Raw genomic sequence first — 23,824 nt, forward strand, 5'->3', positions numbered from 1 at the left:
CATGTGGCCTGGTGCCTCTCAGCTAGGCTACAAAGTCAGCTGAGCATCTTCAGGCTGTGGGCGGAGTTTGCAGAGACCCAGCCAGTTCTCCAGCCTAGCCGTCCCCTTGCTGGGTCTAGCTGATTGGTGCAGGGAGGTCATGTGCCAGAAGCACGGCTACTGGAAACCCCTCTTTGTTCCTCCCCTTTGGTCCTTTATATAACAATGATTTTGTGTGTGTATATGTATGTAATTTGACTGGTCATTGACTAACACAGTTATCAAGCTGGGACTATGTGGATAAAGCCCTTCCAAAAAGTTTAATGTTCTGCTGTACAGGAAGAGAAGAATAAGGGCTGGACTTGACACTGCCTTTCTTCCCTTTCTGTGCTCAAAGCTGATCAGCAGAATTCAAAATACATTAAAAGAGTGTATCGACATGACAGTGATAATTTGATTCCCTAAGTCAGGGGTCGGCAACCCACGGCTCCAGAGCCACACATGGCTCTTGAATCTCTCTGCTGCAGCTCCATCGCTTAAAACACGCGCCGGCACAGCCTCCGATCTGCGATCTGCGACAGAGGCTGGTTAAGTAAATTGCTACATTCCTCTGCTATTGTGCAGGGAAAGAGTGTAACAAGCTTCCTGCAGGCTCTTATGTTACTCAAACCCTGTTGAAAAGGTTCTCTTTGTCCCAGTGTAATCTCCTCCATCTGAATGTTAAAAGCTGCACTTGGGACCTGTCACAATTCACATCACTTGACTGTTTATCTGCTAATCAGTCACTAAACACACCTATATCTGTGACACCGATTTACTGAGCTTCCCCAGCCCCCACAGGCCAACCATAGGTAAATTGAAGAAAAATTTGTGTAGAAAACCGAACATTTAATGGTACGTGGGTAGAGTCATTTGCTTTTACTGCTGACGAACTTATGGGGTTTGCTGTTTAATGCATGCAGTTCTTTGACTGCAGAAAGCTGTTCTCCTATTCAAAATATATGAAAGGAGTCCTACTAGTTTCTAATGTAAGATTAAAAATAACAGTTTTTAGTGACTGAATAAGAGCTGCAGCTAAATCATAATGAAGATATACATAGCATTAAGGTAAAAAAAACGATATATGCAGTGTCATCTTCATTTTAGATGTCAAAAGGGTTTTGTGGCTCCTGGTGTTTCCCGGTGTGTGGGAAACGAGTCCAAATGGCTCTTTGAGTGTTAAAGGGTGCCGACCTCTGCCCTAAGCAGATCCTCCTAGGAAGTAAGTTGCAGGTTGTTTGATCTGCTTGCCCTTTACAGAGTCTTAATAAAACTGTTAATAAGTTTTGCTCCCTGGAGGGACAGTGATGACTCCTCAGAGCAGGGTCCACTCATGGCTTGCCCAGTTCTAACTAGTCATGGACGTGTGGAGGTCTGAGCTGGTTGCCCAGGAGAGAGGGCTGTGTTGTAGTGGAAGCAGGGCTCCCAGGACTGAAGCACGAGGTCTTTTGGATTAGCAGGGACCATGATGTTGTCTGCTTCCCTCTGAGCTTAGCTCCAGACCCTGCATTTGCAAGAGGGGAAATGGATTTTCCCAGCAACAGTCCCTGTTGTAATGCAAAGTATTTTGGGGAGGCCTGGTTTTGAATGGGTAATTAAAGCCCATTAGCTTTACAAAAGACCCCTTCTGCAGAGATGGAAACTGCTGGAGTGGTATTGTTGATATGAAGCAACACAACTGAACTGTGGACCTACATGGCTGGCTGCAGGGACTGTCATGAAAATTCTTGCGCTCAAATTTGTCCAAATTAAAATGCAACAACTGCAAATTCTCCTTTAAATAACATTTAATATAGTGAATAGTTGTAATCATTTCACTTAAAAATAAAGTACACACTAGTCCATGTTTTGCATTATTTTATTTATTTCAAAGATGTTTAGGTCAGCTTTTGGAAAACCCTAAAATAACATTTTTATTGCTTTTCAATTTCTTCAGGAAGTTAGGTTCAGTGACCAGCAAGTAACAGTGTTGTCAGGTGATCTCACCCTGTAATCCCTTGAGGTTTCCCTGAAAACCAGAAGAAAAGGAACAGTAAGGATGGGTATGTGACAATCGCCTGTCCCTTGAAAGTAGTGTGGCTACTCGTGCATCCCCGAAAAAGAAGAAATGTAGCACCAAAGAGCAATCAAAAGAGGGCCCCCAATTTGCATAAAATTTGCACGTGCTAAATTACATGTGCAAATCTATCACTATAATCAAAATACAAACTCATAGTGTGGGAGACAGTGACCATGGGACTGCCTTGTCAGTCTGTTGCCCAGGTGCTGGCAGCTGGTGGGCAGTTTCAACTGTCTTGACTTCCTGTTCTCTCTCTTTTTTTTTTTGGACATGACCATTCTTCAAACAGAGGACACTTGGACATGGTTCCTCTTCAAACAGAGGACCGTCATCCGAAAAGCTCGACATAGAGCTCCACTGCTCGAAAACCTTTTAGGTCTTTCAGGTGTCTGCATGGAGTGCCAAGAGCAGCCCCTTCCCATGCCAGTCCTGGTCTCTTGCTAGAAAACCCCCTTCCTTTGCAAGGCAGGAAGAACCTGTAGCATTCATGGGAATGCTAGAGGGAAGCTGAATTCTGCCCCCAACACACTCATCACCAACTCTGGATGTTTTCTTGGCAATATTTTAGCCAATTCAGATTTTAACTTTTAAGAAGCACTTGGTCCTTCTGACCTTCTGAAGAAATCCATGGCAAACAAGCCACTTAGTGGGCAGTAGATGGCAAGTTCATGACAAACAAATTGAAACAAATTTAGGAAGCAGGCAAACTATCCTCCACAGGCCCTTCATATCCAGAGATACTTTGCCAATTTAAAAATCCAGCATAAAATGGGTTGTATTTGCATATATATATATATTCCAGATTATGACTGTTATTGATCCAGTACTTTCAAAATTCTTTTCCCTGTAAAGAAGCAGTTCTCACAAAGAGGGAGAGGGCTGGGATCGAAAGGAAGTTTGAAAGGACTGTGCTTTGTCATCATCATTGTTATTGTCTTACATTTATACCTCGCCTTTCTTATTTTTGCAAGGAGCTCAGAATGGCTTACAAGGTTCTCCTCAGGACATTTTAGATGAAAGAAAAAGCCAAAGTGCGAGTAGGCCTGTCCTAACAAGTTTCAAATATGCATACTAGAGACCCAATAAGCATCTACACTGAGTGTTCTTTGGTGCCTTTTACCTTGTGGCATTGTGCGGCTGTCCTTGAACAAGGAAGGTTTTCTTCCCTGAAAGGTTTTGGGCAAGGCTTCCTCCAGACTGTGTATTAAAGAAAAACTGACCTGATGGATACAGAGAAAAAACACAAAATCATCTCAGTTATGCCAGATTAACCATTCTGCCCTGAAAACTACCTGATTCTGGGACACAGTTGGGGACTGTATTTTGTGTGTGACTCTTCTTCAGGTTGGCCTGGACTAGGGGAGCGTACTGAGTCCATCTGGGGCCGGGGACCCACTGGCCTGGCTCCCCAGACTCCAGGCCACTTTGCAGCAGCCCCGAGTCCGAGTTCCTGGTGAACACTCCCCACATATGTGGCGTGCTCGCCAGGAATCAAGCCTCAAGCCGCGTCCCTCTTCTGTACCACAGGCAGCAGCTTTTCTTTTCTTTTTTGAGGGGGGGGGGATAAAGTTAAAAAGAGATGGATATTTTAGACAACAGCTTGTGCATCAAACTCCCTACTTGGCAATTTGTGTTAATGGTCCCAGTTAGCTCTGCCAATTACAGATCCAGATTAAGGGATGAACAAGACATTACATGAAATATACTCCAAGCGGCCCATTCTCAGTTTAAACCTTCCAACCCATCCACTTTCCACATTCAAAAATCAACCCAGGCTGTTCTTTAGATGGACGGATACTGAAGCTGGGGCTCAAATACTTTGGCCACCCAATGAGAAGGAAGGACTCATTGGAAAGGCCCTGATGCTGGGAATGATTGAAGGCAAAAGGAGGAGGGGGCGGCAGAGGCTGAGGTGGTAGAAAGGGTCATTGCAATGAACGTGAATTTTGGTGAACTCCAGGAGGCAACGGAGGACAGGACGGCCTGGCGGTCGGTGGGGCAGTGAAGAGTCGGGCATGACTGTGCGCCTGAACAACAACAGGGCTGCTTAGGAAAGCTAATCTCTCAGAGCTCCCTCTCCCACCATATTCCAGCTGCAGTACTGATGTAACCATCATAGCCCATAGGTGGTCATTACTGAGATAATGTAAAGCATGGGTCCTAAGCCTAAGGTCCGCGGGCCGGATCCGGGCTGCCGTGCCCTTTTAACCTGCCGCCCCACAGGCTTTTCATTTGCTGGGAGCGCACTTGGGCTTGCGGCTTGCTCGTAGGGAGTTCATTTTAGACTCGATTGGAGAAATGATCTCCTCATGAGCAAATCGGTGCCTTGCCATGCGCGCGCCCAGCAGTGGCTTACTCGCGAGGAGGTCATTTTGGACTCGCTTGGAGAAAACGATCTCCTCACAAGGAAGCCGGCGCCTCGCCCCACAATTGCCCCCACCCCGTCCTCGCCTCGCCTCGCGTGTGCACGTGTGCATGTGCCCTGCCCCCACACCTTGGCGGCCCGCGGCCCCCGCTGGCCCCTGGCAACTGGCCCCCTGTTGAAAAAGTTTGAGTACCCCCAAGGTAAAGGAACCCTACCATGGTGCTGCATAAAAAGATGTGCTTAGTAATAAAGGCTGTTATTCGTCCATTCCAACATCTTAATACATACCAACAAGTCCAGTAACTCTGTCAGAAAAGTTTTCGCTATTTTGGAAGTACAGCCCAAGAAAGTCAAGCGGGGGCTTCATATAGTAGATGTTTATTGTGATGTTCTCTGGTCCTGAGAGAGAGAGACTCTTTTCCTTTTCAACTATAATTCCCAGTCTAAAAAAAAGCATACATGCCTTTATATATACACAGTGATATAACTCTTCAAATACTTAGTATTCTGTTATAAAAACATATTGCATATATTATACATTGATCTGCAACTGTAATTTTAAAGTAGCATATTTTACTGGGCATTTCTTCATCCAGTTATTATTACTCACACACACACAACCATCTCTTTGAAGGTTCTGTACCTTCTCTTTAGAATAATGTCCTCACCAGGCATCTTCCAGAAACAGGTGCAAAAAATTGCAATACAAACAGAAAATACAAATTGAAAGTAAAGCACTATGGGAATCCCTCTGCTGATGGAAAGTGTCTGCCAATGGAATGAAAATAGGGTGATGGACAGCGATTTCCACTTCTTCCTGTTGCAAAGGTCCCCCCAAGCCTCCAAAGCAGATGTGAAGGGCTTCAGCAGGAGTAGCCCAAAATCACCCTCTTTCCCTCCTGCTCACTGTTTCCTTCCGCCAGCAAGGGAAAGTCAACTGGGTATCAGGTAAAACAGCAAAACAATGCAAAACCAACTCAGGGAAGCTTATGTACAATAGGATGTCCAAAAAAAATTCCTTAAATTGAGCCCAGGAAAAAGTGGTAGCCAATGCAAAGCAGGATTAATGTAATTGGCACTCATACCCTGGACCTGGAAGATAAGATCTGTCCCAGATGGAGATCCCAAACGGTTGGACAGCATCGCAGTAGTGTGGTCTGGATGCGTTCAGCATGAGAGTAACAGAAGCCAGATCTCCCTTATGTGGATAAGCCACATTTTCTCAGCAGTTGCTAAGTTGGTAGAAGCTACTCCTGGCTGCAGCACCTTCCTGGACAGCACCAGGCCCAGGAGATCACCTCAGCTGCACACCTCATTCCCCAGAGGAGCGCAACCTCGTCCGGAGCACGGTGCAAGCACACGCCTCCTTCAGGCTGGAAGGTCGCTTCCACCTCCTCTGGCTCAGCCTGGGTCACCATGCGGGGTGACCTCTAGGGAGGAAGGGAAAGAGCAGGGGTGGACGTGCTCCTCTCAGCTGACACTTCTGGAGATGCTGTCCCCTGGGGCAGGTTGCTGCGATGGCGTTGCAGGCACTGCACTTCAGTCGTCCTGCTCCTACCTGCAGGGTGGGTCTCAGAGAGTGGCACTGACGGGGTGTGCTTCGACCCCTGGCATTTAGGCTCTGGGGTGCTGCCAGGCACCGTGCTGTCCCCATTGATTTAAACATATGAAGCCACTGGGCTTGTGAATCACCTTCTGCTTTAATTCACTAGAACCTCAGAATCAGAAATGGTCGTGCTGACCCTGCAGTGGTGCTCAGACACAGTGGGGTCTGGACGAGGGACAGTGAATTTGAGTCTGGAAGATGGAAACACTGTGGGGAAGTGTCCAGAAAATGGGCCAGGCACACTTCCCATGAAGGAACTGGTGTGCAGCTGGTCATCAAAGGCTCAGGTGGCCTCAGCCACTCAGAAGCTTCACCAGCTTAGTCATATCTAAGCCAGCATAGCCGGGTCATAAACAGTCCATGTGGCGTTGCCTTTCGGTTAGTCCAGAAGCTGCAATTGGTGCAAGCACTGAGCATGAGGCCACTAGCAAGGGCCTCCTTTGGAAAGCATGTTACACCTTTGCTAAAGAAAAAGGGAAAAAATGTACTGCTTGCCAATAATCTACAAGCCTGAATTTATGATTGTGTTATCAACATGGAAAGCCCTTCAAAACTTGGGTCCAGGTTACCTGAGGGAACACTTCACCCCTTATGTCCCTGCCTGGGCTTTGCAATCCTTGGGAGGAGCACTTCCAATGGTGCTGAGCACTAACGGAGAATTTAATGCAGCAGCACCCATCTTCTGGAATGTGCTCCAAATTGTCCCAGACAGGCTTCCATAGTTTTGATTTGAAATGTATTCTAAACACATGTGACTTTCTGGCCCCCTTTCCAGAGGTATAATCCAGTTATTTAAAGGCATAGTTTTATTTTTTGATCAGTGATTATTTTATTGCTGTTTCATTATTATATTTTAATATTGATTTGTTATGTTCACTGTCTTGATAGTTTCGTTGGGAAGCAGTATATAAGTATGTGAAATAAATATTTTTTTGACCTCATCTTGATCAGAACTACTTCCAGGCATCAATTCCAGACTTCTCCTGGGTTTAATTTAAATGGCTTCATTTAAGCTGCTAAAAAGTATCCTGAGAGACCTTGGTGGACTTTTCCAAAAGGATGCTGTGGTTAATGATATTGAAAGCTGCTGGATATTGAATGCAGCAGAGTCCATCTGGTTGCATCTATGGCATACCACAGTTCATGTTCCAAGTCTGGAAGTAGTTCTGCCAGTAAGCCAGTTTTGCCTCATAACAAGGCCAGAAACAAGACTGAAAACATCAAGGTTGTCAGTATCATCCAAACCTCTTGGGAGATAAGTTGCTCCCAGCTTTTCCACCTTGGTAAGAAATGGACAATCAGCTACTGAATGAACATTGTTTATGTCAGCCAGATCTAGACTGGCTCTCTTTGAGAGAGGTCAAACTACTACCTCTTTCAAGGCAGCCTAATATCCAACATCAAAGCAGATAGTCCAGCTCTGTTTGTTTTCTTTAAATAGCCAGGATGGGTGAGAATCCAAAAGACATGCAGTGGATCTCAATCTTACAGGCATTCTCAGAATGATATAATCTAAGAGACTGAGAATATTAAAAAGCCTCTTTATATAAGGGATAGACCCAGTGTCCACTATCTATGAAAGGAAACTTAGAAGAGGAATTTGTACCCTTCAAGTGTTAAAGATGCAGTCTTTGTCCATGGGAAAGAATGTACAGAGTTCTGATGACGTAGTACAATTCCACTTCTTGTCACTCTTATGTGTACGTGAGGTATCGCATAGGTTACTTCAAACTCCAGAAAGTGACTGTTACCCCGTAACATGCCATTCACTTGGATCCCTGAAAAGAGATTTCCCAAAGAACGGAGGGTTATGCACAGGATACATATCACTGTTTGCCAAGCAATAATTTGATATAGATATAAGCCCAGGAAAAACATAGTAAAAGCAAGAAAATCTGCATGTTACCAGTACTGATCTCTATCTATTGATTGCCTATTGAAATTTGCCTGTTGACATTTGCAGAATCACACCACACAAGGGTGCTGAGGCTGACATTGCAAGAGAAAGCGTTAGAACTAGAAGTGGTGGCCAGCCAGAATTTTCATCCATCCCTCCATCCAATCAACGCGTTGAGATTAGCATTGGTATTTATGCATGACAGCTCAGGCTTGGTGTATGAGGCTATCAAATGGCTGGTAGTCATGATGGCTGTGTGTTGTCTCCAGGACTGAAGGCCATTTCTGTGCGGCAGCTTCTGTATGACAGTTGCTGGGAAACATGAGCTGGGCAAAGCCATGCCACCACTTGGGGACTACCCGCAGGCAGCTGGGTGGCCCCTGTATGAGCAGCATGCTGGACTAGGTGGCCCTTTGATCTGATCCTATTTACCAGGGGTCCTCAAACTTTTTCAACAGGGGGGCAGTTGAAAGGCGACAGTGATAGGCGTGGGCTGGCGAGGTGGGGGTCCGTAGGGGTGCGGGCCGGTGAGGTGGCGCCGGGCGTGCACGGTGGTGGCTAACTCACTTGAAGATCTCCCAGTGAGTCCAAAACCATCTCTGAGCGAGCAAGCCACCGCCTCCCCACCCCCCGCACGGCGAGATGGCGGAGAGTGCGCAGGAGGTGGGTGGCAGCAGGCAGGGGGATCCAAAACCTCTGAGGCGGGCCAGATAAATGGGCATGGCGGGCTGGATCCAGCCCATGGGCCGTAGTTTGAGGACCCGTGCTATATACTCTACTTAGGTTCTTTTGTGATGATAGATAAAGAGATGAGGTAGACAGGCATAAAAGAAGAAATTCAGAGATTGGGTCCTCATTTTTTTAGAAGAAATATCACTGATTTACCTATGGATTAAGAAAGCATTACCATAAAGATGTTGAAACTGCAACACAGTGTTGCAATTTGCATCCCTGAAATTATGTGACTGAAGCATGTTGGACTATATAATGGACTATGTGCATGACTAAGTATAATGATCAATGTATGATATTAATTGCAGAAGTAATGTAATAACAGATTTCATTACAAATCCTGTCTCCACCTTTAGGACCAGTAGTGCTGGATTATCAGGGACATCCCAGCCAGAATCTTTCATTCATATGTTGGGAGAGAAAAAGCATTTCCATAGGGCTTTGAGCAATTAAGCCCAGCCGGTCCCATATGGAAACAAAAAGTCAGACGTGGATGAACATTACGCAGTATCTACCTTTCTCTGGATCAGATAGCAGGTTTATGGAAGTTTGTGGTGGCTGGTGGAGTCTTAGACAAATCAAACCCTCTTCACCAGGTATGTGTAAGATTTGCAGTGGATATTCAGTACTGCTGCCTGTGGAGGGGAAAAAAGAAAGATATAATAGTTGGATCTTTGGTTGTGCTTCTGATTTGTGATATAGCCAGATTTCGCCTAGCTGCAAGGGGCTGATTCTATCCATATTTATTAATATTTAAGAGAGACAAAATGCAAGCAAATGGAAGGTACAAAAGGTTCAAACATACACAATATTACCTGGTCCCTGCACCACTTATGGTATAGACAAAGCACCGTATCAGATGGGACAGAGCAGCTAACCCATTTTTACTAGAGATCCTCTTTGCTGTAGCTTATGAAGGAGACTATTAGATTTTGGAAGACAATCTGTTGTCTTTTCCACTGTCAAAGTGAACATCAGATCTGTAGTAGGTCTCTTGGGTGAATTATGTTTTTACTGTTTTTGTTGAGAGGGCTTGATTCCCAAGAGGCAGCTCATATATGTGAACAAACAATTAAATAAACAAGAGAAACACATATCTGGAAGGAGAGCATTCCAAGTTTTACCAGTACTGTTTTGTCTCCACCGATGCATGGCCCCCTACCAAACCCGTTTTATATGGTCCTGAATTAAACAAACAGTTCTACAGCATTTTCAAGTTATTCAAAAGTAACTGTGATTTCAGGGCCCTTTCAGCATCTTTCCACTTGGTTTGGTGGAAAGTCTTAAACACTTTCATAGAGCTTCCGCAAGTTGGAGGTCTCTTCCCCAAAGGTACATACAGGGCTTGCAATAACAGCAGCAGCAGCAATAGCTAAGATGGAACTCTCCGCACCAGTTTTCCTCAGTCATATGCTCTCTACATTATTGTACTGTACTTCCTACTGCCATTTTTGGGACTCCTGCTGCTCTACATTTGCTGCATAAATATGCCGCACAAATAGCCATTCGCATGTCAAACTCCATCCGATGTCCACAGAATTGTGAGGACAGAGGTCTGCCTGGCACTGACATTATACTCCTGCTGGCACCAGGTAAAGACCTTGTTATTTAACCATCATTTTAACAATTAAGGGTTTCAGACATTTTAAGATTTTTTGTTTCCTTTTTGTTTTCACAGTTGCACTTCCTATTTTATTTTTCCTTTTTATTTTTTAATTGATAATGTTCAATTTTCAATGTTTTAATAATTGTGGTTTTATTATTGTATTATCAGAATTTGATACTATGTAAGCCACCCTGAGCACTTGTGTGGAAGGACGGGATACAAATGCTTGCAATAAATAAGTAAATGAAACATTGGAAGAGGTTGGGTTGGGGTGGAGTGGGAGGCTAAGCTAGGCAGGTCCCTCCATGAGTGCTTGCGATGCAGATGCTGAGCCACTTATGGGGTAACAAAGCTCAAGGGTGTTGTATTTTTAATGACGAGCAACCTCAGAGCTTTTGGGCTATGTTTGAGGAACTGCACAGCTGTGGGGTACTTCAATTTTTCCTCAGCAAAGCAGGTATTTCTCCTCAGACTCGATCCTATAAACAGCCCCCCCCCCCCCCCGCCACCACACCCCCACAGGACCTCAGATATGTAGAAGATGTTATATGTTGCTTACCGAAAATGGTGCTTTTACCTAAAAATATAGGCATGATTGGTGTTCTCCAACTGGACTGGAACATTTGCCTAATCCTTCCACAGCTCTACTAGGCAAGGGTCTGTTCTTTAATGCAGCATTATAGGGCTACAGCGCTTGTTGAGAGCTGGTCTCTACTCATTTCCCCTCTCCAGCCAATTTATGTGAAACCTTGGAAAACCCATCCTTAATCAGAGCTTGACAGGTTATAAAACAGCATATATCAAAGTGGTGAGGTCCTTGAGAGGTGGGAGAAGCATCTGCCCATGTGAAGGGCTGACTCCAAACTGAAGCATCCCTCCCTCTCAAGAGAGTCTGACTCCACCTTCAGGGAGGCTCCCACTGCTTGACGGCTTGACATGGGATCATTGGACACTTCTCCCTTGGCCTGCTTGCTTTGGCCCCATCTTCTGGTTGGGTCAAGGCACTCCCCTCCCTCTCCTCCCACCTGGTTTTGCAGCATCTCCTGCCCTTTCCAAGGCCGGCTGGTTCTCATGCTTTGCCTGAGAATCTTCCCCCGGTGACCCTGAAACTGCCACGCCATCCACCCCACCTCTGCCCTGCTGCCCCCTCCTCAGAATTTGAGCAGACTGCAGCACAGAAGGGATGGCCCCTCTCCACAGAGCCATACCTTTATAAAGTTAATTTAGGAAGAATTAAGTTTTATATGGTTATGGGCATCCCTTTATAGAGCCTGGACAGCAGGCTCAGAAGGTCTCGATTTTCTCTGAGGTGAGGCGCAGCCATGGGGTGCTTAAGCTTTTCCTCAGCTCAGTAGCTATTGCTTCTCAGGCCCAATCCTTGCTTCTTCTCCCCAGCCACAGGGCTTCAAACATGTGTACCCACGTCTAAAACATGTCAGGGCGTTGAATATACTAACAGAAAAATAAATGTGCTACTTACCAGAATTGAGAACTCCCCCTAAAAATATAAAAAGGATAGATGTTGTTCAACTGGACTTCATAGCAAATTTGCCTAATTCTTATAAAGCACAACTAGGCAAGGTTCTGTCCTTCCTTTAAGGCAGGATGGTCAGAACCATTAAGCACCTTGCTGAATTGGTAATGGCTGAAAAGGTTTTATATACATTGCATTAAAGCATTATAGAGTGAATATATATTTCAAAGCCTGGCCAGAAAAGTGCTCTGCCATACCAAAAACATCAGTTAAAAATAAAATAGCCCATGGTTGGTAAAGGGGCAACTATTGTGTGCTCAGCTATCGGTGTTTCACAGGCCACATCAAAACTGAACCTCTGAAAAATGATAAAATGTTAGTCAGGGCATCTAAAAAACAGAAGGAATTTCACTGAGAAAATATGGGATGTTTATGGACTGTGCTGCCATGTGTAAAATCCAAGTGAACCAAGACGTGGCAATTCTGTATTGTTCGCATCTGGAAACAAGCAAAGTGGGTACTTTCAGATAGGGCTTTTATCACACCATCATCCTTTCTCATTCACAGAATGTAGTGGCAAGTCCATAAAAGAGGAGAGGAGAGGGGAGGGAAAGATTGATCTAGAAGAGATACTGCTCGATGTTCCAAAGCAATACACTACCTTTCGACGATCTAATTTTCACACATGTGCTGAGTGAATTCAGGATGGGTTTGACAGGGTGGCTTAAGTTTGATTCAGATGCAACCCTTCCAGTCCATGGCTTGTCACAGGATTTGTTTGACCCATAATACGTTGAGATGGATCAAGCCCAGCCTTAAGCAGGCAGCCCTATAAGAGAACCCTTGCCCCTCTTGTCAGTTGCCTAGCGTGTGGCTGCCCTTGAGGGCTGCCTCAAAAGGGCCCCCAACTCCTGTGAGCTCCATGGGGTTTTCTATGCCTTGGGACAGGGATGGAGACTGCAAAGGTTCAGCTGCCGAAACAGTTTTCATGGTCCCTGTTTGGTCATGTTGGGTCCCTTATGGGACCACTGAAGGGATCCTAAAAAGTGGGACTGAGAATGTACACCAGATGCTTGCATCCACAGCTTTGTATACCTGTACACAGCCCTGGCGAAAAAATAAATAAGCTGAGCACATTATGGGTCCCGTGGAGCTCAATTCATGCCATGCAGTTTGTCCTGTATTGCACATCCTGGTAATGTATGCTGCTACAAACACAATGTTTTTAAAAATCAAACTTGTTAGAAGTAAATAAAGCAGGGTATGGCTTAAAAGTATTTGATTCCTATTTGAACAAACAGTTATTCATACTCACTTATGGAAAAATCAGGGAGAGCAGGTTCTACAACAAAAGAATTAACATTAGTCTTTTAAACTGTATGTGTGAATCAACTTAAATGTTTATCTGAATAACTTGTCTCCCAATTCAGTATATATATATTTATAATGTGCCTTATTGGAATAACCCTACAATAATAAAATACAGAAGTATTTGTAATGTGTGATACAGAACATAATTTTTAAAAATGCACAACTAGAACTTCAAGGCAAAAAACCCTTCCAAAGAAGGGAGTGGAGAAGTATTGTGATGCCTGACAATCACACAAGTGGGGTTGGGACAAACCCTTTTGAAATCTGCCCCTCCAGGATCCAGAGGCTTCCTCTTGTGCTCAGGGTGGGCCTGCAAAGCGAGTTACACCAAGGGGTCGGGGGGGTCTGCGAATGCTCACGGGCCCCAGTTGCGCAACCAGCGACCTTCCCCACCCTCTGCAGCTGGCGGTGGCAGTGCAGAAAAGCAGTGCTTCAGGCCTGCCGACAGGCATCGTTCCTGGGGCCCAACTTCTTCCTCGCCTGCTGCTCCAGGCAGCCGTGGCAGCACACAAGCGTGGACTGCAAGCGCCCTGGTGCCTTTCCCAAGGACCAGCCTGCTGTCCTTCCCCCTGCTGCTGGTAACAGAAAGGCACTCTTCCCGGACACCCCATTTTCCCTGCCTGCTGCTGGCCTTCCTGCACCGCATGTGGGGCATGCTTCTTGCAGAGCACCCCACACACCCTGGGAGGGCTCACCAGCAGCTTGGACTTGGGTTTCTTCCAAGTGGGCTGGAGTCTCAGGAGAGGAGCCAGAGGATTTCCAACAGTTTCCCACCCCCAAATAGATTCTTTGCACATCCCTGGTCACAACAGGTTGCTCTTATCGGAGAGGTGCTTCCCTTCAGAGAAGCCACGCTGCCTGGGTTCAGGTGAAGCAACAAGCTGTGGCTTGACCGAGTGCTCATGCAAATCACACCTGGCATGTGGCGCAGCTTAAACAAGCCAGCGTGGACCAAGGGGGAGGAGGACAGCGGGTGGAAGGAGAGTTACACTGAGGAGGCCAATTGTCTTTCAGGCACATCTGTGCAAAATACAGCATGTGGAAACCATGTGGCATTGCTTGTGTTGATGTTTGAACCCAGCCACTGACCAGCATGGCCATTTTTATCTGCTGCTGCTTTGCACGCATTTTCTCACTGTTGCTTCTATCCTTTTTCCTACTAGGGAGGGAAAGGCGGGAGAGCTGTGCAGCGCTTCTCAGTTGCTGGCACTCATCGCACTGCCTTTGGAAGCGCCTTATACTTGCAATGCTCAGAAGTGAGTCTCACTGGCCTTAATGGGGCCAAGGAGACATGCACAGAATTGCCCTTAAATGGCTAGAACTTCTGGCCCGTGACCCTTCAGGGGAGCGATATGCTCTCAAACTCCAGCCAGCAAACTGTGGCCCTGCAGCACAGAAAGCTGAATGAAAACCAGGGCCAGTCTGTGGCTTCGGAGGAGGGCTGGCTAGCTGGCTGCCAGGTGTCCAGGCACAGAACCGCACAGCTTAAGTCCTGTCTCACCTGATGACAGCAGCCACCCACTCCCCTGCAAGGGGAGCAACACAGAATGAGGCTGTATTCCCAAAATATGTCAGACAGGTATCAAGAACAGAGCAGTGGACTTGGGGCATCTCTCAAGATCTCAGGTCACCTGAGGGATTCTGCCATCCACAGACACTTTTGTGTCCCCCCCCCCCCCCGCATAAACATGCTTAGTTGTACATTCGTGGCTATTTTCTGTTTATCAAAAGATATCACAGTGCCATTTATTCTAGATCTGTTCCAGCACAGAAAATACACATGCACAGCAGCTCCCCTTTGGAAAGGGAAAGCATGGGTAGTGTCTTCCCCTTATGGAATCCAGGCTCGGGTAAAGATTGCTCAAAAATGAGAAAGGTTTGGAGCAACATTTCCTAGAAAAAAGAACCTCTTGTTTGAGCATACATTTGCTCGATAGTGCTTCTTTGCGAGAAGGAGAAGATTGGAATACCTGCAAAACGGACCATCGGGTTATCTACCAGAAAAGCTTCTGCTGGTGCAGGTTGTCCTGGAGGTCCTGGAGGTCCAGGCAGTCCTTTCCCCCGAGCTCTGTCTGTTCTCCAAAATTGTACGTCTCTGCTCTGGGACTGTACCAAACCTATGCGGGATTCTCATGGTTAGATAGTTTTTCAGGTAGTACAAATTCTTATGAATAACTTGCTGATATCAAATTGCTACATACGTGAAGACGAAAAAGAGCCTCCCCTGAGGTTCTCGTTATCTGGACAAAGAGACAATGAAAGAACTAATGTCAGCTTTGTTGGAGCATAAACCCCATTTTCAGTGCCCCCTGCAGTTTGCTGTTGCTTCCACTCCGTGGATAATGCCTTTGGCGTTGTTTGTTGCACTGTCGCCTTGTAAGACAGAGCTGGGTTTGCTTAGTGCAACAGCCCCGCCACACTCCTGATACAGGTCATCATACAGGGCGATCAAAGCTGTTTCCATTCTGAAACCAGGCCTGATCGCAGATAAACAGTCTCATCCAAGACTGCCTGGAACTGTTGGCCACTGCCCACTCAAGAACCTTGCCCAAATGGGACATTTGCCATTGGGCTGAAGTTGTTAGGATCTTCTGGGTCTTCAGGCAACATGGGATCACACCCTCCCTCAAGGAAGCATTAACACCCTCCGTGGCCCAGCCAGTTGTTCCATCTCCGCTGGTTTTTATTAACCAAGAGGCATAAGGCTCTAGAACAGAGGTAGTTGCACCAAACTGTCCAAGCACCTTGTCAGCATCCTCAAGCTGCGCCCACTAACATTCATCCAATTCACCAGATACAACTGCTGTAATACTGCTGGTGGATGCAAGAGATTTTCCCTGGAAGTGCCTAGCAAGTGTGTCACCGCAGGCCTCAGGTGGGTCAACAGTGTTCTTGGGGCCGGTATGCAATAGGCCCCAGATGACCCCAAAACGCTCTGCTGGGTGGCAAATAGAAGACCGAACAGTAGCAGTGAGGTGCTGTTTCTTGCCATTCTCACTGCCCCGGTTATAGGCACATACCAGGGCTCAATTGCCAGCACTAGGAGTTTCTCTTCCTTTGCTCTCAAGCCTTCTCCTGGTTTGCTTCATTGCTCTCAGGACAGTGCAAACCACTCTGAAAGTGCTAAATTGACAACTGGGGCAGCTAGAATGGACATTCCTGTTTCCTTGCCATGATTGCAAGCCATTTTGGGCCTCAGCATCTCCCTCCTGCCTTTTTCAGATGGCCGGCTTTTGCAACAGACAGGGCAGGTGCAGCTGTGGTTCGGCACGGGGAGTTGCAGGAAGCCCAGAATGGCTCACAGTCAAGACAGGGAGTAGAGAGACAACTGGGTTCTTGCAGTGTCCCCTGGAATGGTTGGAAAAGGACAGGGAGAAAAGTGGTTATTGTGTTGTCGGAACCCAGCTGATGTAAGAGACAATGTTTGATTAACCATGAACAACCCATGAAAGGAGCCCATGGTCTGTGAATGATGCGTTATTTGTGGTAACCAACACAGTTTCTCAAAGTGGCTGAGCTCGCACAACACAATTCACATTTGAACAACCATCTGTGATTCAGCAACAACCTGCAATCAAATCTTACGCAGCCCTTGAGTCTAGGCTTCCACATTGTCAGAACTCAGCCACTGTGCATTATACATGATAAAACACTGCAATACAATGTATTGTATTGCTTCCCTTGGCAATGAAATACTTTCTGCAGATTTACCTGCCTCTGTAGGTTTGTTGGCCACATCTTCAGCATCGGGCTTGGTGACCACCATGGAAGTGAGCGGTGTCACAAAGCTAAACGACAAAGAGAGCTGCAGCACATGGGCATTCAGGGCTTGCTGCTGTTCCGCATCAGCTGAAACCCTGAAATTTGACAGCAACTTTAGTACTATCTATCCAGAAACAAATGGACATGCTTAAGAACTCCAGATGTTGCAGTGGGTATATTCAGTCTGTCATTGAAAAAGATTGTGAAACATCCTGGACATCAAGGTGTTACCAGTATAAACCAAGAAACTACTCCATCTCTGTTCTGAAACTACATCAACAAGAGAGAATATAACTTGCTTTGAAATGAATGGTAATATGCCTTCAAGAACCTTGCATGCCTGTAACAGATAGGAAGGGTTATTAGCTTACGCTTTTTCTAGTTCTTGTTGAATCGTTAGGTAGGCCCATAATCTCTCAATAAAATCACCAAAGATGTATTCCGGATCCTGAAATATGTTCTCCTTTTCTGTTACGTTTGCAATTTCTTTAAGGATCAGGTCGTTAGAATGCTGCAATGGGAGAAAGTGGGTTATTTGTAGTAATATCCACACCTAAGCAGCAGGTGTCCTTTACTACATAATCTGATGTTAAAAGAAAGATCCATTTTAACCGACTTGTAAAATTTGAGAAAGTGTTGACCCCTGGACTTGTAGAGCATGTTGAGAACATAAAGACTAGAAAAATCTAGAGTGACTCTCATCATTGCCTGGAGAAGAGACTTCCTGGTTCATACCTGTTTCTCAATTATTTTCTCACTTCTGCTTTGCAGAATCGGGAAAAAGGGGGTCTAAATGAATTGGACTCAGGCAGAGCTGGCAAAGTGCTGAGAGGACGGTTGGGGCAGGAAACCCTTAAGGTGTCAGCTGAGGAAATGGGTGCAGGATGACACACGAGGGCCTGGCTTGCTTAGGTCCCTGTGAGCATGCAGCTTCTCCAGTTAGGCCCTTCCCTAGGCACTGGCAACAAACCATGAATTATTGTGCATTGCTTGTCATGCAGACCAGCCATGATGAGCCCAACAATTAATGGGTCACCATGGGTTGTTGGCCTCATCCACTCAGCTTGGTCCTTTCCTGGGTATCCCAGGGGATATTGTGTGATGAAAAAGCAATTTCACACTCTCTGCCATGATCATGATCTCTTTTGGGCTTGTTTTCTCTGTTACTTTTTTGCAAGATGGTGTGCACTCCTGGCCCTTTTGCTAGGGAAAGGAGTTTAAGGGGCTCTGATCTCTAGTTATAAAATGCACTGTACCATAGGCTCAGGTACTCTGGAATAGAAGTTGCCGGGTGCTATGGAATTTTGCCTTTCCCTTCTTAACATATTTATTTCTAAAAAGAAAAAATGCAACAGTGGTTGTCTGGACTCCCTCAACATTCTGGGAATGGGGGCAGGGCAATTGCGTGACAGAAGCCCAGTCTGGAATCAGCCTCAGTCATGAAGTGATTTTGCAGACCTATTTCAACTACCATGGTGTTGTTCGTGCTGTTTTAGTATCTCTTATACATTATTTACTTATTGTTATTTGCAAACCATGCATACTTTTGTGCAATGATACTGTTTAGACAGACTTAATAAATAGTTATTCATCCTATTTTAAGCAAATTTCAAATATGTCTAATACTTAAAACTTGATTAGGAAAGTAACAGAAACCAAGATGATTAAGCACTCACTGTTTCAGCTTTAATCTCCACAGGAAGTTCTTTGATCTCATTTTCCAGTTTTCCAGCTACTACAATTTCAGAGCCATCAAAGAGCACATTGAAACTATTCTGAGTGACATCCAGTACAGCATTGTCAGGATATGTCATTTCAATTTGCTTCAGGATGGGAGTAGCAACCTCATGATAAAAGCCCTTGAATGAGACAGGCAGAAAAGGGGACTGTGGATTAAAATGAATGTCTATGTACAGCTGTACACAGTTATCAGCATAACTGGATCTATTACTGAGAAATGAGTTGATGCACTTTTAATATTGCTGTCTAACCCCGCGGCTTCCTTACCTGGAGCTGCAGGGCTGCATCTGAGTCTTCATAGATACGGCGAGCGATTCCCTTATTCTCTAAGGCCATCTTCTCCAGAAATGAGTAGCTGACATCATAGCCAAAGCCAAGGCAGTAGAGGAAGTATTTCCCTTCATTAGCCTTCTTTATGTTTGCTTGAATCTCATTGACATTTGTAACACCTGTGATATAAAAGCAACAGGAAATCTGGTCCAACTGTGTGTGAATAAGCCTGCTAAGTACCAAAACCTGCTGCATTTTGGAAGAAACAAGCAGACATTTGGAGAGTATGCAAAATTTTAATGAGATCCCAAGCACTTGACTTCTCGACTTTTCAAGCAAAACAAAAACAACAACAGCAGCAGCAACAACAAAACCTTTCAGAGGTAAAGCATATGAGATAGTTTAGATGCATATTTCTGACATCCTGAGACAAATGTGCTATGTTTTAGATCTCTAGTTGGTGGGTTCAGGACTGGATCCAGGTCAGGAATATGTTATTTTATCCTTAGGAGACTCTTCACTGGAACTAGGCACAGTCTCCTTAAATGGGAACTGTTCTAGAGAAGAGTTTGGTGGGTTGGATGCTGTGGGGAGGGGTGGGCTGGTATGGCCAAGGATGATTTGGAGAGGGGAAAACTCCCTTATCATTTTAGCTCTCAAATATATGATTTTGGTTTATGAAAATGTAGATTCACTGTTTGGATTTGTGGACAGCTAGTTTAACTTTGGCAGCATGAAAAAAGGAAGGGAAAGGGTTAAAACATTTCTGTATCCACAGAACAATTGGACTTTACAGAAACGTTGGGTGACCACACTGTACCGCTTGCACAGTGTTTTTTAAGCTCAAGGGCTGAATTCAGTTGTAACATTATTTAGAAGGAGAGGTAGGGTAGAGATTGTGCAAAAGCCAGGAAATCACTGAATAATTGGTGGTCACAGTGTGTGTGTTTGTGGAGGGATTGCCAATCACCTCGAGAAGTGGGAAAGGATGTGTTGCTATCTGGGAAATGGAGGACTTTATTGGAGCTCCAGGCAGCCAGATTTGATCCCTGGTCCTCACTTAGACCATAACACATGAAGTACGACTTTCTTCCTGTCCTCCCTCACTATTTTACCCTCCAAATAGTAAACATGTCCTCCTTTGATTGATTCCCCTGGCAAATCATTCAATTCTTTCTGTACTGTTGTAGCGCAGGTGCATTCTGTCAGATTTCAGGCGCGCACATTTCAGGGGACTGCTCCTTTGGATGGGTCTCACAGCTCAGCTTCTGAAGATGAGATTGTTTTTGAAATGGTTCAAACCCCAGCTGTGGTTTAAGGTCCTTAATTAGCTGTGGGGGAGATTAGCCCAAGGGCAGATGAAAGGACCAGTCTAATCAGCTGTGGGAACAAGGAGGCGTTGCAGGCCGAGGGAGGAGACTTTGTACTGGATATTTTTCCAATGGGGATCTCCCACCTCCTGAAGAGGTAGACTCGGTTGCAGTCATTGGAGAGCGGTCCGATTAGGGACACAATAGGAAAAGCGAGGTCGTGTCCACTTCCACAGTGCCCTCCTCACCGGGCAAGACAGAACAGGTCATAAAGAGAGGTTTGGGTCATGGACGGCAGAAAGGGTGCAACACTTTGCTTTGTGTCTGCTCAGAGGCTTGAATCTAACAATAGCAGAGTATTAACAAAGAAATGCTGATGAGACTGATATTGCTTGGAGGGAGAAGCTCAGCTCACAACAACAGTTACCTTTAGAAGCCTATTTCAAGGCATTTCACTCCCACTTAGGCGGACAGAAATGGAGCCGAAACTGGGCTACACAGGAAGAAGCAGGAGATAACAACATGCCTGGGGGAACCCTGAGACTGAGGACATAAATGAAGAACACAGGCCTTGAGGGGAAGGGGACTGTCCAGTGTGGACTGGATGTGCTGTCCATGGCACTGCCTGCCCTGCAGCCAGAAGAGTCACACTGCCATCTTCTGCCTCCGGTGCCACCACCACAAGGCAACTGCTTCCCTGTGGTCACAGACAAAGACTTCTAGATGAGCAAGGTCCTTTTAAGGGTGAAGACCTAATTCAGTTAGCAAAGTAAAGGAGACAGAACTCCTTCTTAAGGCTCATTCAGAATCTGCTAGTTGTTGGAGCAGTGTTCAAGTTAAGGCTGTGAAGCTTCCAGCTCTACCGCATGCTTTCCATGATGCTCCTCACTCTTGTTCTACTTATTGGAGATGTGTTCCTGCATCTCTTTGTTTCTTGAATGCCCCTTCTGCAGTCCTCTGACAGAGCTTCAACTGAGCTGAACCTTTGGTTGGAAAGCCCTGATGGGAGTGAACAGCTGACTGAAACCCTGAAGAGAGACTCTGAGTAGGAGAGAGGATGCAATGCATCCTTGTGTTGGAAGTACCATTTCTTAAGACTTGTAAAATGATCTCAGTGCATTATTTAAAGAAATGGCATTGTTTAATAGTATGTTTGGCAATTAATAACAGATAAATTAAAACAGCAGCAAACAGAGCCCCTGTGCTGTTTCTAGCTTACCAGAAGTGGGTTGGCCATCGGTCAGCAAAATGATCATTGAAACACTTTTGTCTGGCAATAACTCAGCAGTGGTGGCTTCATCCAGCAAATTCATTGCAGTCAGAAGAGCAGCATTGATATCTGTTGCTGTAATTGGAGAGCAAACACCATGATTGATTTGACCATAGTCCACAGAATAGGGTTGTTCTTCCGTGATCCATACAGGATATTTCAAGGGTACGAGAAGAGACAGATGCTGCCAGAGAACGCACAGACCAAGCAGAGGGGTGGTTTAGAAGGAAGAAAAAAACCCAAAGAACTCCAAGTAAAATAAAGTGCAAGTAAAGGTTTAAAATAAGCAGGAGTGAATACATGCAATTCATGGTTAATAGCAAAAAATAACACCGAACACAGAAAAGAATACATTAGAAAAAGTAATAAAGGAGGAATATGAACATATTTCTGGATAGACAAACATACAGCAAGTAGCTGAATGAAAACTGACAAAAAAGAATGAAAATGAGAACTAGGATAACTGTAGCATGTGCATTTTTAAGAACAATCTACTGTGGGCATTTCTGATAATAGATTTACTGCGAATCCCGCTCAGTCAAGAAATGTACCTCCTTGAGCACGAATGGTCTCAACATATAGTTTGGCCTGTTCCACATTCTCCTCTGTGGCTTTCAACAAATGCTGCTGCCACTTGTCAACATCTCTGCTAAAGACAACGAAGTTAAAATGGTCTTCGGGATTAAGATCTTCCAAAATCTTCTTCATGGCCTCCCTTGTCTGTAAAATGAGCAAGCAGCACATGATTTTCAGGGACATAGTCATGGCCAGAATTGGAGGCTTAGCTTCTTGGCTTAATACAATATGCCCAAATGTGAGTGACTCTTTTGACCTGCAAACAGAACCCTTCACTCCCCTTGTCTCAGGAAGTCTTCCACAACTATAGTTCAGCATTTCATCTGCATTTGGATAAAATAGGCATTTTTAGTTAATGTTTCCTACTACCATAATGGGGGGAGTGAAGTGCGATGCATGTGTGAGTCCATCTGTCTGCTGTCTGTGTCTAAAAGCCACTGCTATTTTGCAGTTTCCAATATCAAAACACTCTCCATATTTAGAGACAAGCAGGAGCCAGCATTATGCATTTAGTTGCATTCCAGAATACAGTGAGAAGCACTGAATCGTTCTTGGGGCACACCCATGATTTGCCACTCTTTTCGATAAATGAGCTCTGAAACGAGCTGATGTAAGCTGGTTATATGTAGTTTCCAGTGGGAAGGCAATGCCTGCAGTAGGATTTGGTTGCTTTGCTGCTTCTCTTCTACTCAAGTAAATGTAGTCAAGAGAAGGTACAGCAGTGGGTGCATTCACACATCACACAAAGCCACCTGCAAATAAACCCCAGTGAACAACCCATGATGCTTCTAACAGATGAACAGGGTTGCTCTCTCCTCTCCTCTCCTCTCCTCTCCTCTCAGTCTTCTAGCTGATCTGGCACGATGTGCCCCGCTATGCCTTGTGGCAGAACCCTACTCCATGATTTGATCACTACCCCATTTTGTCCACCATTTTGTTTGCCTCAGAAAAGCACACTTGGGGGTCACTTTTGGTTTGGCCTTTGAAAACTGTGCAACCATGTTAATAATAATTAACAAATGACAATTTGTCAGTCTCGTACAAGTGCACTCCTTTGGCAGTCCAACGTGTGAAGTCTTTCTCGGTCAATTTCCTTGCATGCTTCAGTTGTCGAAGAGAGTAGAGGTAGGCAGAGGAATTGACCAGACAACATTCACTTGCAGTGGCCAGGATCGAACCGCTGAGATGTCAATGGAAATGCACCAGTTAAAAGGAAACCAGTGGCTAAGGACATGCACCCAAAGGGATGGCAATGTCTCCCCCTTAGCAATGTATTCCTCAGTTTTAATTGTTGATCTGCCGGCATTCAGAACCCCCCCCCATCTTTTCAGCACTTCTCCAACTATTTCTAGAAGGGGAGAGCTTAATTTCCTCCCTTGTCATGGCTCCTTTTTGGAGTACATATTACTTCAGTTACTGCAGTTCCCTGACAGCAGTTTAAGTACAAGGCAGAAATATATGGTAATTAAATGGCTGGAAGAAATGTGTGTAGTGGCAGTAATGGAACAGTTTATGCCAGAGCACAAATTTCCCCTGAGTTTCCTTCCAGCCATGAAATTTACATATATTTATTTATTTATTTATTTATTAAAACATTTTTATGCCGCCCCATTCGCCGAAGCCTCGTGGCGGCTTACAACACTAAGTTAAAATAATTATAATATAAATCAAAAATATAAATATTAAATTAAAAATACAAAAATACAGTATAAAATAAGCCGCCCTGGCCAGATAAAATCCAATAATATTAACAGATAAAATGCCGCTT

General features: G+C 45.1%; 1 protein-coding gene across 2 annotated transcripts in view; it reads right to left on the reverse strand.

Annotated features, from left to right (window-relative positions):
* Positions 1 to 1,858: 1,858 nt before the first annotated feature.
* LOC123034280 (inter-alpha-trypsin inhibitor heavy chain H4-like) overlaps positions 1,859 to 23,824 on the reverse strand; it is a 34,577-nt gene continuing 12,611 nt past the window's right edge. Inside the window, exons 9-23 of one of the 2 annotated variants that reach the window (XM_044451525.1) lie at positions 22,032 to 22,200; positions 21,430 to 21,555; positions 18,898 to 19,079; positions 18,567 to 18,749; positions 17,262 to 17,401; positions 16,840 to 16,985; positions 15,330 to 15,368; positions 15,099 to 15,245; positions 13,073 to 13,099; positions 11,764 to 11,781; positions 9,193 to 9,312; positions 7,655 to 7,826; positions 4,731 to 4,885; positions 3,198 to 3,297; positions 1,859 to 2,026 (exon numbers count right to left, since the gene is read on the reverse strand). In XM_044451525.1, coding sequence (XP_044307460.1) covers positions 1,951 to 2,026; positions 3,198 to 3,297; positions 4,731 to 4,885; positions 7,655 to 7,826; positions 9,193 to 9,312; positions 11,764 to 11,781; positions 13,073 to 13,099; positions 15,099 to 15,245; positions 15,330 to 15,368; positions 16,840 to 16,985; positions 17,262 to 17,401; positions 18,567 to 18,749; positions 18,898 to 19,079; positions 21,430 to 21,555; positions 22,032 to 22,200 — 1,800 coding nt within the window. In that variant the 3' untranslated portion in view covers positions 1,859 to 1,950. The remainder of the gene's footprint in view (positions 2,027 to 3,197; positions 3,298 to 4,730; positions 4,886 to 7,654; positions 7,827 to 9,192; positions 9,313 to 11,763; positions 11,782 to 13,072; positions 13,100 to 15,098; positions 15,246 to 15,329; positions 15,369 to 16,839; positions 16,986 to 17,261; positions 17,402 to 18,566; positions 18,750 to 18,897; positions 19,080 to 21,429; positions 21,556 to 22,031; positions 22,201 to 23,824) is intronic. The other variant, XM_044451526.1, reaches the window with a different exon arrangement.

This window comes from Varanus komodoensis, unplaced genomic scaffold (genome assembly GCF_004798865.1).
Source record: "Varanus komodoensis strain SLA01 unplaced genomic scaffold, ASM479886v1 scaffold6_2, whole genome shotgun sequence".
Classification (NCBI taxonomy): domain Eukaryota; kingdom Metazoa; phylum Chordata; class Lepidosauria; order Squamata; family Varanidae; genus Varanus; species Varanus komodoensis.